General features: G+C 39.2%; 1 protein-coding gene across 1 annotated transcript in view; it reads left to right on the top strand.

The window, feature by feature from the left end:
- PRKAA1 (protein kinase AMP-activated catalytic subunit alpha 1) overlaps positions 1 to 17,555 on the top strand; it is a 47,403-nt gene that overhangs the window by 15,497 nt on the left and 14,351 nt on the right. The window contains 4 exon segments of the mRNA XM_049767691.1: positions 8,171 to 8,312; positions 10,602 to 10,695; positions 15,382 to 15,480; positions 15,482 to 15,527. Coding sequence (XP_049623648.1) covers positions 10,636 to 10,695; positions 15,382 to 15,480; positions 15,482 to 15,527 — 205 coding nt within the window. The 5' untranslated portion in view covers positions 8,171 to 8,312; positions 10,602 to 10,635.

Raw genomic sequence — 17,555 nt, 5'->3', positions numbered from 1 at the left:
TTTTGATTCCCAGTTCTTGTCCAGAGTGGTCACTTCCATCTATTATTGTCAAAGTGGCCCCATCTCTGTCTTAACTGAGGTGCTTGTCTTGCACACAGTGGACCCTGGTTCGATCCCTAGTATGTTCCCTGATCACCACCATGAATGATATCTGAGTGTGGAGCCAGGGAGTAAGCCTGGAGCACTGCTGAGTGTTGTTCAGTTCCCCCCAAACCAGAAACAAAAACAAAACATGTTAATTGTTATTGTTATTTATTTTGTTTTTGGGTCACACCTGGCCCATGCTCAGGGTTTTTTCTTGGCTCTGCACTCAGAAATTGTATTGTTTAGAGACAACTCCTGGCCTGATGCTCCAGGAGCTCCAGCCAGGGGTTGAACCTGGCTTTGTGCGGCCAAGTATGTGAACACTAGACCCTTTGTGCTCACTTCCTAGTCCTCAAACTCAGGTCTTCTACATGCAAACATTTTTTGTTTGTTTGGGGCCACATCCGGTCCTCTCAGGGATTACTCCTGGGTCTGCCACTCAGAAATCACTCCTGGCAGGCTTGGACTATTTGGAGATGCCAGGATCAAACCCAGGTTTGTCCTGGGTCGGTCCACGTATAAGGCAAACACCCTATTGCTGTGCAATATTGCTCTGGCCCCAAAGACGTATTTTATTATTGAATTACTTCTCCACACCTTGAATAAGTATTCTTCCAGTTTATAGGTAGGTGAAATCTCTATTGCTAGGGATATATAGAAATAGTAGTAATCTGTTGAAAATTAACCCAACTGGAGGAATGAGTTGAACTTTGGAAAGTAGAAACCTCAAGACTGCTGGTGATAGAAGGGGTGAGGATGGAACTGGCTAATGGATTGAAACTTATAGGGATGGAAGCCAGATGAGAAGATGTATGGGAAAGCTACCGGTGGTTAGGTTGCTTAGCACATAGCCTGGAAAAAGACATGTTACAGAGTCTTGGATCAGGGGACAAATCAAGGAGCTATAGAATTTAAAAATAAATTGGTTATATAGGAATTAAACTCAGGGCTGTTTGGGTAGGCAATGGACAACAAGTCAGGGTATGGTGGAATATAAAGAACTACTAAGTGTTACCCGTGCATTATACCATGTATTTAAGCATGAATAGTCATGTTTAAAAATGCTTTATAAATACATGTCACTATTTAAAATGCCTTATAAACCTTATTTATGTTTTCTTTATGGAGTAAGGGGTGACCACACCCTGTGGAACTCAGGGCTTACTTCTTGCTCTGCACTCAGGATTCACTCCTGGTGAAGTGAGAAACCATACAGGGATTGAAACCAACTGGGATTGAAACCAGGTTGGCCACATGCAGGGTGAATGTTCTACCCCAATTTTTTATATTTATATATGAGTGAAATATATAAATTACATACAGGTTGAAATAATTTAACTTCCCCAGGTCAAACAGCTAGTATATACCTCTCATTAGGAATAAAACTTGGGATTTTGGAACTACAGGGTCTTATAATTTGTACACAGATTGCTTTCTCTTTTAGAAGTGTAATTTGTTACCAGAATTCCCCATCTAGAAAAAAGGTGAATTCTGTTAATACTTAATAGTTATTTTTGTCACTTCCTCACCCCACTTTGATGGGGGGGCCGCACTACACAATATTCAGGGACTACTCCTCTGTTGGCAGTTGGGAGTCATTCCCAATGGTGCTCAGGAAATTATGCAGTGCTGGGATTGGAACTGGGCCCTCCTGCATGCCAAGAATGCACTTTATCCCTTTGAGCTATTTCCCCTGCCTTTTGCAAACTGAATTATAAAACAGCAAGTATGGTTTGGAAAAAATATATCCTGTAGACTATCTTTAGCATTTATACTTTTCTTTGAAATTTTTGTTTCTGAGAAATATAGTTTACATATATACAATATGTTTGTTCTTTTTGTTTTTATTGTTTATTTATTTTTGGTTTTTTGGGCCACACCCAGCAGCACTCAGGAGCGAGCATTCCTGGCTATTGTGCTCAGAAATCAAACCCAGGTCTGTTCCGGGTCGGCAGTGTGCAAGGCAAATGCCCTACCGCTGTGCTATCACTCGGTTCATTTTCATTTTCACTTTTTTTTTCTTTTTTCTTTTTTGGTTTTTGGGCCCACACCCAGTGACGCTCAGGAGTAACTGCTGGCTATGCGCTCAAAAGTCACTCCTGGCTTGGGGGACCATATGGGATGCCGGGGGATCGAACCCGCGGTCCGTTCTAGGCTAGCTCTGGCAAGGCATACACCTTACCTTTAGTGCCACCACGCCGGCCCTGACTCATTTTCATTTTTTGGGGGGAGGGGGTTGGGCCACACCCGTTTGATTCTCAGGGGTTACTCCTGGCTAAGCACTCAGAAATTGCCCCTGGCTTGGGGGGTCCATATGGAACGCCGGGGGATCGAACCGCGGTCCTTCCTTGGCTAACGCTTGCATGGCAGACACCTTACCTCTAGCGCCACCTCGCTATGAGGACTTTTATATAGTCTTCCTATGTAAGTCTTATATTGCGAACAAAAAATGTATCAAATTGGTCTTTAACATTTTTAACATATTACTTAATTTATATTTTGGGGGTTGGTTTGGACCACATCTGATGGCTCCTAGAGCATGTCATTTACATGCAAGAGGTCTGAGTTAATTCCTGGAACTACCATGAGTGATCTCCCCAAACATTAAACTGCGAGTACAGAGAGTAAAGAATTCCTTCAGTTCCTGGCACTACTTCTGATTGCCCCCAGACTATGTACAGAGAGGTAGGAATAGATTCCAAGCACCATCAGATGAGGCCCAATCCCTCTACCTCAATTTCCTCTTGCAAGAAAAAAACTAACTTGAGTCACTGGGACCTTCATGTAGAAAAAGATGTAAGTAAAAGAAACCCCATAAATCCAAAGCAAAAGGTCTAGATGTCAATGTTTACCTAAGAATATCTGAAAGTTTCAGAAAAGTTAGTAGACTATTTCATGATGATTAGAGTATAACTCCTAACTTAAAGTTACAAAATAATACAGCTACAACTTTTAGAACAACAGTTCAATCATTTAGAAAGCAGAAAACGATACCAGAACTATAACAACATTTTATAGAAAACAAACCAAAAAATGAGAAAAATATAAAGCAAGATATAGGGATGGGTGAAAAATTACTAGGAATCAAGTAAAATTCAACTCTATGAGCAAGAGGGAGGAAAATATTATTCTCTGGTAGTTTATTTCTTTTCTAAGGAAAACAAACAGACAATCAAAACAAAACTAGGAGCTGGAGCCTGTGGTGCAAGCAATAGGACGTTTATCTTGCACACACTAACCTAGGACAGACTGGTTCGATCCCCTGGCATTCCATATGGTCCCCCACACCAGGAGCAAATTCTGAACACATAGCCAGGAGCAAATTCTGAACACATAGCCCAGGAGTAAATTCTGAACACATAGCCAGGGTAGTAACCCCTGAGCGTCACCTAGTTTGGCCCCAAAACCATAAAAAAAAAAACCCAAAACTTAATATATTAACAAGGTGGTTACACACAGGTAGTTTAAAACTTTCCTAATACTTGAGCATTTTGTTACATTATAAAGTAATCTGAGGAAACTACACAGGCAGAGTGCCTTCCATTTTGAAACAACTAAAGAAGTCATAAAGATATGATTACATAAACATTCAGGCTTATAGACAGGGCCCTGACATAGCTGAAAGGGCTAGAATATATACAATTTCCATACTGAAGGTTCAGGTTCAATACCTGAAACTGCATTGACCCCCAAGCACTGCTGGGGACGACTTTTAAGTATATAAGTGGCTTCTGAGTTAGTACAACAAGTAAGGCACTTTCCTTGTACATGGATGACCCAGGTTCCATCCCTAGCATCACATATGAGCCCCTGTGCACTGTCAGAAGGAATCCCTACACACAAAGGATCACAGAATGTTCAGGGATCAGAACACAAAAATGTTCAAGGATCCCTGAACACTGAAGGGTATTACATCCAACTCTTACCCCCTACATCCCCCCAAAAGAATAGAGCCAGGAGTAACTCCTGAGCAGAACTGGGTTTAGTTCAAAACAATAACAACAGGGCCGGAGAGATAGCATGGAGGCTAGGGCATTTGCCTTGAATGCAGAAGGAAAGTGTTTGAATTCCAGCATCCGATATGGTCCCCCTTGCCTGCCTGGAGTGATTTCTGAGCATAGAGCCAGGAGTGACCCCCTGAATGCTGCGGGCTGTGACCCAAAAACCAAAAAAAAACAAAAAAAAAAAACCAAACCCAACAACAACAATGAAGTCTTCAGATTCACAGAGGGAAAGTACTACAAATTTAATAGACAAGGTTCAATGATCAGGTTTTTTGCTTTATAATTTGGCTTGGCTGATTGATTTTTTTGGGCTATGCCTGGTAGTAGTTAGGGGCTACTCCCAGCTCAGTGCTTGGGGACATCACTTCTGGTGGTGCTCAGGGTCTGAACTGGCATTAGCTGCATGCAAGGTAAAGCTCCTTAACCCCTCCCTGTACTATCTCCAAGACAGTTTGATCAGTATCCTTTAGCCCTGTCTTTGTTTTTGAAATACAGTAAATGCTCAGATATGCCAAATGAACTTGAGATTCCCCCTATACCAGCATTTCTCACCCCAGTGGTCATATTTGACCCCTCCCCCCCAGGATATTCCATGAGGGCCATATCCGAAAATAGCCTAAGTGTGGGGGAGATACAGTATAAGACTAGAAGCTAACCCGTAGGACAGAGGGTCTGAGGAAGGAAACAAGGTGAGAAAGAGACTGTGGTTAGAAAATGCTGATAAACACTGTTCCATACCAATTTTTTGAACTGAATTATGTTTTGTTTTTGAACCACATCTGGCCCTGCTCAGTGGCTACTTATGGTTGGGGTCTCTCTCACTTGTGCTGGTTGGTGGTGTGTGGGAGAAGGTGGCTTCCACACCTCAAGGCAAAGTATGTGTTGTAGTACATTGCAAGATCTCATTTAATGTCAGAATATGCCATTTTCATCTAAGTTTGTTCATTGTTTCCTGCCTCTCTTCCTTTCTGTTGCTGTAATGGCTGGTTCTCCATATACATTGGCTGTACTGCTTGCTGTAGGTTACTCACATTAGTTGAAGTTGAGCAAAGTATGAGCAGGAGCTGAGCAAAACTCAGTTTAAACAAATTGATGAATGAGGTTAGTTGATTTATATTTAATTGAACTTAAGACTCAACCATTCTGCTTTAAAAATTTTTTTTTTGTTGTTTGGTTTTTGGGCCACACCTGGCAGTACTCGGGTTGCTTCTGCTCTACACTCAGAAAATCATTCCTGGCAGGCTCAGGGGACCATATGGGATTCCGGGGATTAAACCCAGTTTGTCCCAGGTTGGCCGTTGTGGTATGGCAAATGCCCTGCTGCTGTGCTATCTCTCCGGCTCTGCTTTCATATTCTTTTTCAAGTTTCAGTTTGCTATCAGTAACCTACCTGATCTGTGACTGCCAGATAGTTTCAGTGGTGTAGTGAGTGGGAGAAGGTTCCAGTAGCCAGGACTTGGACATGTTTGAGATGGATAGATTTAAATCCCCAAAAGCAGGCACTTTTGCAATTTGGGATTGAGCAGTTATTTCAACATCTGATTGGTATTGGAGATTGGTGAAAATCTTTAGGAGAAACTTGAATGTGCTTGATTTTCATAGTTAATTTTCTGTGACAATGTTTTTTCTTCCTCACTGATTTGAGGTATATTTTATTTTGACAAGATCTTATTAATAGACTTCGGTATATTCTTGTTACTCTGCCAGTGTTCACGGATTTTTTTGTTATGACATGATGATTCTAAATCAGTTGAAACTGTAATAGCAAAATAAAGACATTTAAGTTACTTTTACATTGTAGACTCTGCCATTTTTACCTTATGATTCTGTGAGAATACTTGGGACTAGATAGAGTACTAGGTGCTGCAGGTGAGTTCTTAGGGGAAAGATTTGTAGTGTAGAGATAGCATAGTAGCCAAGCAAGGATCTGGGATAAATGGAAAACAAATTTAAATTTAGTGTGGTCAGCCTAATTCACGGGAAGGATCTAGTGTTAGGACTCTGACTTAAGTATTTTTTGAACCCTTTTTTTCCCAGGGAGGGCCCCACCTGACTCTTTGCTCTAGAATCACTTCCAGTGGGGCTCAGGTATGCAGGGCAAGTGCCCTCCTCACTATTCTCTCTCTCACTCCTTGAGTCTTAAGGACTTTTTCTCCCACTGTTAAATATCTGTGCTATCTATAATCTTAGATTTAGTATTGGTAATTAAAATATTTATGCTTAAAGATTCAAAAGTACCAAAAATTATGAGGAAATAATCTGTTTCCTGCCCACCCCTCTCAGTAGCAGAGTTGTGTTGGGGTAGAAAAGCTCGTCATTGGGCCAGACTTGTAGCACAGTGAGAAGGGTGCTTGCCTTGCTTGTGGCTGACCCAGGTTCCCCAGCATCTCATTTATTTGGTCCCCCCAAGCACTATCTACTTGGAGTAATTTCTGAGTGTAGAATTAGGAATAACCCCTGAACACTGCTGGGTGTGGCCCCAAAAAAGAAAAGAAAAACATGAGAGATCCATCATCACTCATTGCTTTGGTTACCCTTGTGAGAAAAATGTTGAATTGTTGAAAATTATTGGGCCCAGTGATCCAATTCTAAATTCCAGTTCTCTGATTATAAAATCCATGCCTTTATGTTGTTAAGCTGTCAAGTGGGTTTTCTCTTTTCTTCTTTCTTGCTTTCCTTCTTTTCCTCGCTGTTGTCCCTCTCACACTTGGTTGTGTTCAGGGATCATATGTGTTTTCTAGAGATTGAGCGGGGGAAAGCCACATGCAGCCACATGCAAGGCAAGGACTTTAATCCCTGTAATATTTCTCTGGTTCTTTTTCTTTTTTCTTTTTTTGTTTTTGGGTCACACCCGGCTCATGCTCAGTGGTTATTCCTGCCCTCTGCGCTCAGAAATCGCTCCCTGGCAGGTTCGGGGGACCATATGGGATGCCGGGATTCGAACCACCATCTTTCTGCATGCAAGACAAGTGCCCTACCTCCATGCTATCTCTCCTGACCCTTCTTTTTCTTTTAGAGTAAGTACTATATTGCTTCTTGCCTAAAAACAATCTGTGTAAGTTCTTAGTCTTTGACAACTTTTAAAGGATGATCAGGCCAGTTCCATTGCAATCCCAGATCAAGTAGGAAAGCCTCTTCAGTCTAGAATGAGTAAAATACTTTGCAGATGCCTTAACAGCTGTACTTTGTCTTTGGCCCCTCATATGGAGGAAAGTGTGTGTATAATATAAGGGTGTTTTTTTTTTTTTTAGAATAAAACTGTTCTTTATTTAGTGATGGTGTTTTTATTATTAATTGTGGTTATACCAATTTCTCCAGGTATTAAAATATTTATCCCAAGACTTCAGTTATGGGGCCGAAGTGATTGTACAGTGGGTAAGGCACTTGTTGGTAAGGCACATGGCCAACTCAGGTTTGATCCTCATATCCCATATGGTCCCCCAAACAAAGACAGGAGTGATTCTGAGCATAGAGCTAGCAGTTATCCCTGAGCATTGCTGTGTGTGATTCCCAAAACCAGAACAAAGAAACAAAAAACCCAAACTTCAATTTGTATGAGTTTGAAAATGAAAATCAAAATTTAAGTCCAGAAAGGTATAAATAATTTTTTTTGTTTTTTGTTTTGATTTTTGGGCCACAGCCACTGATGCTCAGGGGTTACTTCTGACTCTGTGCTCAGGAATCACTCCTGGCAGGCTCGGGGGACCATATGGGATGCTGGGGATTGAACCCGTGTCTGTTCTAGGTCGGCCATGTGCAAGGCAAACGCCCTACTGCTGTGCTATAATTCTGACCCCAAGAATTTTTTTACATTTCTCTTTCTTCTTTTTTTTTTTTTTTACATTTCTCTTTCTTTGATATATTTTTTTAGCTTTTATTTCTGGAAAAAAAAAATCATTGCTAACAACTTCTTAATTATTCCCCACTAAATTATGTAAAAGTTCATGAATAAATTAGGCAGAATTAAAAGAACCTTAATTTTGCTCAAGATTCTGAATACTTAAAATAGTGTGTTATTCTACATATCTAAATACGTTATTAATCAAGGCTGATACTGATTTATGAAATTATTTCTCCTACAGTTGGCAAACATGAGTTGACTGGGCACAAAGTTGCTGTGAAGATTCTTAATCGACAGAAGATTCGCAGCCTTGATGTGGTAGGAAAAATCCGTAGAGAAATTCAGAACCTCAAGCTTTTCAGACATCCTCATATAATTAAACTGTAAGCTCTGATTATGTTAATTATAGTCATCATGGTTTTCTGTCACTGTTTTTGTAAACACACATAATTTGACAAGTGATATCTTGACAAGGGTATCTCTGTACTTTGTTGAAATTTCCTCTTTTGTTATTTATTCATTTAACCCCATTTGTGGTACTTGAACTAACGTTCATGTTTTGTCTTGATATTTATCAGCCATTCTCATCCTTATTTTTCTTGTGTTCTGAATTACTCCCCTTGTGAGAGTTGTTCAATGCCACCATTTACTGTAGGGATAGCAAGGATTTGTTAGTAAAAAGTCTTACCTCCAAAAATTTTCCAGGTATCAGTAAGACAATGCAGCAGAAATTATTTTCCCCATTCTGCAGTTACCAATAAAATGGAACAAATAATAAAATATCAGTATTTCAAGATGTTAGTAATATTCACCTTGCTTTGTAGTGCATATGTTGGATCTGTGGATAATAACCTATTAACGCTCAGCATTATTGTGCAGGGCTGTAGATTAAAACCTCTTAGTATGGGGCCCAGAGAGATAGCACAGTGGCATTTGCCTTGCAAGCAGCCAATCCAAGACCAAAGGTGGTTGGTTCGAATCCCGGTGTCCCATATGGTCCCCGATGCCTGCCAGGAGCTATTTCTGAGCAGACAGCCAGGAGTCACCCCCTGAGCACTGCCGGGTGTGGTCCAAAAACCAAACCAAACCAAAACAAAACAAAACAAAAAACCTCTTTGTATAAAAAATACTGTACTAACTGAATCAGTGTTTTTTTTTTATCTCTTGTCCTTTGTGAATGTGCTGGGATTTTAAATACCATCCATATGCTGATGAATGAACTATTAATTAAATATACTTACCTGCTTTAAAGCGTCTTCCCAGAGTGCTAGACTTGTATGTCCACTGCCTATTCATGTTCCCATTTCAATGTTCACAAGACATAGTAAACTCCATATGGCCAAAATTGAACTTTATTACCCCTTCCAAACTGCTCTTTCCCATTATTTGAGTTAATGTTAAGTTCCTTATTTTATTATTTTTGGTTTTTGAGCCGCACCCAGTGACGCTAAGGGGTTATTACTCCTGGCTGTGCCCTCAGAAATCACATCTGCCTTGGAAAACCATATGGGATTGCCGGGGATAGAACCCAGGTTCGTCCTGGGTTAGCCGCATGCAAGGCAAATGCACTACTGCTGTGTTATCGCTTTGGCCCCTTTAGGAACTATTCTTAAACTTGTGGACTACTTCCACTTCCATTTCATCCTTTTCATCTTTTATTTCAGATTGTGTCTTTATAGTCTGTTTCTCAGTTCCTTCATGGCCATCAGCCTAGTCTGAGCCATCTCATCTCTTTTTATTGAATCTTGTAGACATCTCCTGCTTTAATTTTATCTTCAATATTCACAGTTCTCCATATTTCTACTGTAAAGTAAAATTCCCCAATTTCTTTTTTTGCATTCAGGATAGGTTAATATTTGGTATTTTAAAAAAACTGGAATCACTGTGAGATACACAGGTTAAAGTTACCCTTTTAATCAAGGAACTAACATGACTATTTTGCTTTTAAAACCATCAGCTTTTTGGCTCCCTTAGAGTAAAAACCAGAGCTTCATCATGCTTTCAAGCATATGTCCTCTGCCCAACTGCACATCCTATTTCTCTCCCCCAGATCACAGCTCTAGCTTCTTACCATTCCTCCAACTTACCATTTAGGCTTCGACATGGGGGCCCTTTTGCACTTGTTGGACTTTCTGCCTGATTCACCTCCTTTCTAAATCTGTTATCTTCCTTTGGCCCTGCTCAAATATTACTTTATCAAAATCATTTTCCCTGAAGCACTTTACATAAAATGTTCTCCTTAGTTTGCTGTATTTCACTTCATCATAGCATGTCCCACTCACAAAGGCAATACTTACTAATTTAGTATCTGTTTCTTGGCTCAGAGAATATGAATTGCACGGGATAATTTTCCCTGAAGTTTGTAGGCATCTGACATGGTACCTGCTATATTATAGGTACTTAGCAGTTATTATTATCATTATTATTATTTTGGTTTTTGGGTCACACCCGGCAGTGGTCAGGGGGTTACTCCTGGCTCTAGGCTCAGAAATCGCCCCTGGCAAGCACAGGAGACCATATGGGATGCCAGGATTCGAACCACTGTCCTTCTGCATGAAAGGCAAATGCCTTACATACATGCTATCTCTCTGGCCCCAGTACTTAGCAATTATTAAATAAAAGAATGGCTATACATGTTTTAATACTGGTAGATAATGTTTTTTTCTCACCAGGTACCAAGTCATCAGTACACCATCTGATATTTTCATGGTGATGGAGTATGTCTCAGGAGGAGAGCTATTTGATTATATCTGTAAAAATGGAAGGGTACAGCAGTTCTATATTGTGTATTTATTTGGTATTCGTTTATACTCAAGTTTTAAAAAGCAATTTTAGTAGGTCTGTGTAGTTTTTCTTTTCTTAGTGGGGGTTCCTCCCCAGCAGTGCTCTGTTGGGTTTATGAGCTACTCTGATAATATTTGGTTGAACTTTGTGGACCTGACGGTTTTTGGTACAGTGGCTGCTTCTTGATGCTCAGGTCAGTGGTACCAGGGTTGCATATTATTTGTTTGGGGCGGGGCATGCTATAACCTGATTAGACTCAGGGTCTCAAGCATGAATTCTAGCCCCTTGTTTAATCTTCCTGGAAAAGAAGTTTGTTTAACAACCAGTTTTTTGTTGTTTTTTTTTTTTTTTTTTTTGGGGGGGGGGCATACCCAGCAACGCTCAGGGGTTAATCCTAGCTATAAACTCTGAAATTGCTCCTGGTTCAGGGGACCATATGGATGCTAGAGGATCATCCTGAGGTCAGCTGTGTGCAAGGCAAACCGCCCTTTCACTGCGCTACTACTCCGGCCCCAACAACCAGTTCTTTTAATTATACGTTTGTCTAGAGTCTAGACTTAGACAGATTCAGAGCTAGAAAGTATCCTAAAGATGATCTCCTTAGCTTACTTACTTACTAGATGGGGACTTATAGTATGTTTTACAGTATCACAGGTATATTAATACCAAATTGAATTGAGACCTTAGAACTCATTATCTTCAAATCATGAGTATACAGATACTTTGAATATATATTAAAGAATATCTTTTGCCCTTAAAAAAATTCAAATACTTTAAAGCACTGGCCTTGCTAGCTACCCCTACTTTCATCTAAATTGCAATAATTTTTTTGGTTTCAGAAATGTGATATATGGGGGCTGGAGTGATAGTAGAGTGGGTAAGGCATTTTGCCTTGCATATGGTTAGATCTCAAGCACCCCCATATGGTCCACTGAACACTGCCAGGAGTGATTCCTTAGGGCAGGGCCAGGAGTAAGCCCTGAGCACTGCTGTTTGTGGCCCATACCAACCAATAAACAAACACAAATGAAAAAGAAAGAAAAAGGAGACTGGATGTTAATAATTAATAGTTAATAGTTAACATCAGTAGTTAGAACAGGATTGGTAATAGTTAAGAAACAAGCTTTATGATAGCAGGAAGGAAGTAGACAAAGAATTTGAAAATAACAACCTTTAGAAGCACTTTTATATAGCATTAAGTTCAGATACAAAAAAGAAGTCACTGTCCCTCCCATCAGATTATGTTATATAAATGCATCTTTCTGAAAGTCCTTACTTGTATGAGGAAGCTATTTTTTTCCTTAATAATCTACATAGCATCCATTTAACTTTGTTTTCTGCAGCATAAATGTTTACTTTTAAACATCTATATAAACTGTTATCTGTTTTATTTGGTTTTCACCATTTCTTACCATGCTGCCTTTCAGTTGTAGGTGTTTCCCTTCTCTACTCACTGTGGTTCCTGCCCCACTGAATAAATGTTCTGAGGCCTAGAAGAATGGAATAGGCACAAGTTAAATTGGTATTCTCTTATCATTGCATTTTTGTTTGATGCTTGTTCTTTATTAAGTTAGGAGGATTTTCTTCAGGTTATGCCTTCTTGACATTTACAGCCTGTCAGATTTTCTATTTCAAAAATGTTATTTTCTAAAGTTTTCTTTTAATACATAGTCCAATTTGGCTCTACAGTTAGAATAACATTTTGGGGGATGGCAGTCCACCTAATTTATTTTTTCTTCTGTTTTCTGCTGTGTTTCTTCCATCTATATTTCCTCCTTCTTGGGACCCTTTACCACACTCCCACCACTCCTATTCTTATTGGTATTTGTCTTTTGTCTAGACCCCTTCTTCAGCTATCTGTGATGATTCTTATCCACCCACATTTGAGAGAAAATACTACTACTAAATGTCTGACTTATCAAAACCTTCCTGTAAAGATTGAGTAGTTAGTGACCGGCTGTTTTTAGGATCTGTCGAATGTCAATAATTACTAGTATTGTTCCTTGGAATCATGTATTGTTCAAGTATTCTTCCTTGGATCCCTTAAGAAACCTTCCAGCTTTTCTTTTGGCATTTGCTTAGCATCCAGTGCTCTGGGGTTAGATGGGAAGAGGGCTACAAGTTCTTCTGGCCAGTTTGTTGACAATCAGTAATTTTAATTCACATTCTTTTTCCCCTACTTTCTGATCTTTGCTTCAATGTATTTGAGAATTTGGGCTGGCTCAGCCTTACTATAGTAAATCAGGGATCTTACCCTCTAATGGGATTGATTTTAAAAATTAAACCCAATTGTTCCTATTTTCAGCCTTCTTTCCAGATTTTTGCGTGCAGAAAGAAATATTTTTTTTTAAAATTGGGTTTAAAAAGGTGGTTTCCACCCTGTAGACAGAGGTTTCAGCTTTTCCTGATCTTCAAGCTCTTTATCACTTTTTCTCTTTTCTCCAGCTTGAGGACTTTTCATGGTTAACTGCCATCTCTTCTTTTTCTCTTTTTGAATACTGTTAGGAGCAGGTACAGAAATTTTGGTAATTTTGTAGGATAAAAAACTCATTTTTCTGATCTTCCCTTTCTAGACTTCTTTTCAGCTCTTTGTATTCTATTAATAAATTATGGTTTCTTTATTTTTTGCTTTTGAGGCCATACCTGGTTGTACTCAGGAGAATGTGTGCCAAGAACCAGGGCGTGGGGCTCTGCAGGGGTAGTATTTTCATTTTGTCTCTTATTTGGATATTTTGCCTCTTATTTTGTTGCATCAATATTCTTCTCTTTCATATTTTGAACACAACACCTTTCTCCTTTACGGAGTTTGCTATGAAACTGTACTTAAAACAAACATACATTTCTTCTGGAAATAAAGGTGTTAGATGTACTGGTGTGTATTTTTTGAAAGGGAATTTAACCTCATTGAGTAGTTTTAATTTTGCTTTCAAACATATCTAGCTTATCTTTTCCTACATCAATTATGATTTAGAGACCCTAGTTTTAGGGACCATTGAAACAGTGGGTAAGGTGCCTGTCTTTCTTTCTTTCTTTTTTTTTTACATCTTTTTTAATTTTTTTTAATTTAATTTAATTTTGTTTGTTTGTTTGTTTGTTTGTTTGTTTTTGGGCCATACCCGGCGGTGCTCAAGGGCTACTCCTGGCTGTCTGCTCAGAAATAGCTCCTGGCAGGCACTGGGAACCATATGGGACACCGGGATTCGAACCAACCACCTTTGGTCTGGATCAGCTGCTTGCAAGGCAAACACCGCTGTGCTATCTCTCCGGGCCCCTGGTGCCTGTCTTTCATGAGGCAAACCTGGATTCGATTCCTTGCATCTCATATGGACACCCAAATCCCGTCAGTTGTGACTCTTTAACATAGAGCTAGGAGTAACCCCTAAACAGTACCAAGTATAGCTCAAATCAAAAAAAAGGGGGGGGGGCGGAGAGGTAGCATGGAGGTAAGGCATTTGCCTTTCATGCAGGATGGTGGTTCAAATCCTGGCATCCCATATGGTCCCCTGTGCCTGCCAAGGGGCGATTTTGAGCCTAGAGCCAGGAGTAACCCCCTGAGTGCTGCCAGGTATGGCCCAAAAACTAAAAAAAAAAAAAAAAAAAAAAAAGAGGAAGTAAAAAAGATCTAATTTTAGATTGTATTGTATTTATGACCTGAGTTAGAGTTTTGCATATTACAGTCCTTTCTCTAGAGTGCTAATAGTTTTAAAAACAGTTAAATTAAAAAATAGGGGGGCCAGTGAGATAGCATGGAGGTAAGGCGTTTGCCTTCCATGCAGAAAGGACGGGTGATTCGAATCCCGGCATCCCATATGGTTCCCCGGTGCCTGTCAAGGGCGATTTCTGAGTGTAATAAGTTAAATTACTTTTTGGGGAACAGATATGTCTGAGTAGTGGTTATCATGTATATAACTATAATAGAGTTAAATGGAAAGAGAACTTAAATGGTATTTTTCAAAGTGTGTATATAGCATATGACACAGTATTTTTCATAGTAGACTAAACATAATGCTTTTTTGTAAAACAAAAGGTAACTTTTTTGTTGCATTTCATAACATAAAATGACATGGTTGTCTAATAGCTCATTAAAATAAATATATAATTTTTATAAAATTTTTATAAAATTAAAATATTTTAATGTTATTTTCTTACATAATGAATGTGGAATTCCCACCACAAACGTAATTTTATATGGCTTTATCCAACTTTGGTTTTTTTCCGAGCATTTTTATTCATGTTTTTTAGTTTTTATTTATTTACACCAACTACATTAGACCATTGTCTTATTCATTGTGATGTCATAGTTATCTAAAAGAGAATGTATAACACATTGAAAATGTTTCAGTTACTATTTATTAAAAGAATGAAAGTTCAAACCTTTTCAAACTAGTAGGAGGAAACCTTTTTGTATCAAGTAAAACAAAAACTATACTTATGTCTCATAAGATACAAAAGGAAACAAGCTGTTACAATGTTAGAATGTCAGAAATTGGTTACTGATTTTGTTCTAGGATTTTTTTATTATTTATTTTGTATTGTGTGTATTTCCCCATTTCATAGGAGAGGTTTATTTGAATAACATCACTCAATTTGACAGTTTTATAGGTTAGAAAATTCTAGGAAGAATTTCTCTTGAGGCATTATTTAAGAGTATCTCTCTACTTTTCTTAGCTGGATGAGAAAGAAAGTCGACGCCTGTTCCAACAAATCCTTTCTGGTGTGGATTATTGTCATAGGCATATGGTGGTCCATAGAGATTTGAAACCTGAAAAATGTCCTGCTTGATGCACACATGAATGCAAAGATAGCTGATTTTGGTAAGGATGCTTTTATAGTTCTGCTTGGTGTTTTTTTTGTTTGTTTGTTTGTTTTGTTTGTTGTTTTTTTTTTTTAAATCATTTGCTTTCTTGAGATAGTTTGTGTATTAGCTGCATATTCCAGTAGTAAAAGTTGAGCTTTATGAGACTAGGTAAGCCATTGGCAGCATTATAGATACTTGAAAAGATATTATTATGTGAAGTACTTAATAGTCAGCGGTCTTTTTCTAGGTTTTTAAATCAAGTATGGAAGGAACACAAGGAAAGGGATAGGGTTGGTCAAACATTAGAAGCCAGAAAGTCAAGTAATAGAGTAACTTTGTTTTGGAAATTGTAGTGACAACTGGGCTCAGCACTTAAGGCCATTTCCTGGCTCTGTGCTCAGGAATGTCCCCTGGTGGGACTAAGGGAAACATTTATGGTGCTTGGGATTTAAACTGGGGTCTGCTACATGTAAGGTAAATTTCTTACATCCTATGCTGTTTCTCTTGCCTCTGAACAGGATAATTTGGGGATAATTGGTGTGTGTTTAGGCCATATCTGGTCATTCTCAAAGGTCAGGAGTCTCTTCTAGTGGTGCTTAGGAGATCCTATAGGTGCCAGGGTCAAACCTGGATCTGCTGCATACTAAGTAAGTGTCATATCCATAGTACTATTGCTCTGGCCCTAGAACAAGATGATTAGAAAAAATAATGTAAATTGGGTAAGTTTCAGGAGTATCTGGGTGTATACCTAGTAGTGCTAGGTGAAGACCATATGGGAACTGGGATCAAATCTGGGACATCCACAGTAGGGCAAGTATATCTTCTCTCAGACTTTCCAAAAGTAAAATGTTTTAAATGATAGAAAAGCATAAGATCATAAAACCAATTAACTTTGTCTTTTCTTTCCCTATATAAAATATCATTGACATGAGTAAACCTAAGAGAAGAATTAATCTCTACAATTCTTGCTTAGCTTTGGTTCATATCAGAGGAAATATATTTCGGTGGGGGCAAGGTCTCCTTAGTGGGGCTTGATGCATACATAGGCTTGGCTGCTTAGTGGTAGGACATGAAGATGCGTTGCCATAAGCCTCTGTGAGGCTAGGGACTTCTAGGGCCATTCTGTCTATGTTTGGGGGCCTCCAGGATGGCACCCAGTTATGCTTAAAAAATTATCCAAGAGGGGACCAGAGAGATAGCATGGAGGTAAGGCGTTTGCCTTTCATGCAGGAGGTCATCGGTTCAAATCCCAGCGCCCCATATGGTCCTCTGTGCCTGCCAGGAGCAATTTCTGAGCCTGGAGCCAGGAATAACCCCTTAGCACTGCCAGGTGTGACCCAAAAACCAAAAAAAAAAAAAAAGAAATTATGCGATCAAACTTGGGTCACAGGCATCCTAACCCCTGCCTCCCATACCCCCAGAAGAAACTCTAGAATATTTTATTTTCTTACCTGTATCTGTGGTTTAGCCTATAGTGGTCTGTAAGAGCACAAGAAACAGTGCCAACTATTCTTGAGCTATTACAAAATATTGATTAAATGATTCATTTACCTTAATTGTTAGTTGTTATTATTTATATGTATTCAGTGCATTTTTATTGTTGTTTGGGGTTGATCTAAAAATAGCTGAACTGTCATATTTACCAATATGTTTTAAGTCTGTAAGTGGGTAGGCATCATAGATATTCTACATCTGATGGCTGAACAGGAAGGATGCTTGAGCATTGTTCTGTGGTTATTGGCTACCTTTCCCACCGATACTCTGCTTCGTTCAGTTAGCACCAGTAGGTGCTTTGTAGACATAAGCATTCCTCTTTCCTAGATTGAACCATTTCAAGCTTAAACACTTGTTTTAAAAAGAGTTGTATACTCCCTTTGGTTCCAGAGACCTTCTTATGCCAGTAAAATTGGCATTAGACCACAGTCTCCAGTTATATCAGTCATTTAATTACCCCAGGTGGTACTTTGGTGGGAGTACATGTTGGCATTGAACCTTGGATTCTCTCATGCAAAGCATGCGTTCTCTCTTTGAGCCAGTACCCTAG

Source organism: Suncus etruscus, chromosome 2 (assembly GCF_024139225.1).
Source record: "Suncus etruscus isolate mSunEtr1 chromosome 2, mSunEtr1.pri.cur, whole genome shotgun sequence".
In the NCBI taxonomy this organism is placed as follows: Eukaryota; Metazoa; Chordata; class Mammalia; order Eulipotyphla; family Soricidae; genus Suncus; species Suncus etruscus.
The sequence above is the reverse complement of the archived record's forward strand: the minus strand, read 5'-3'. Positions and strand labels throughout refer to the sequence as shown.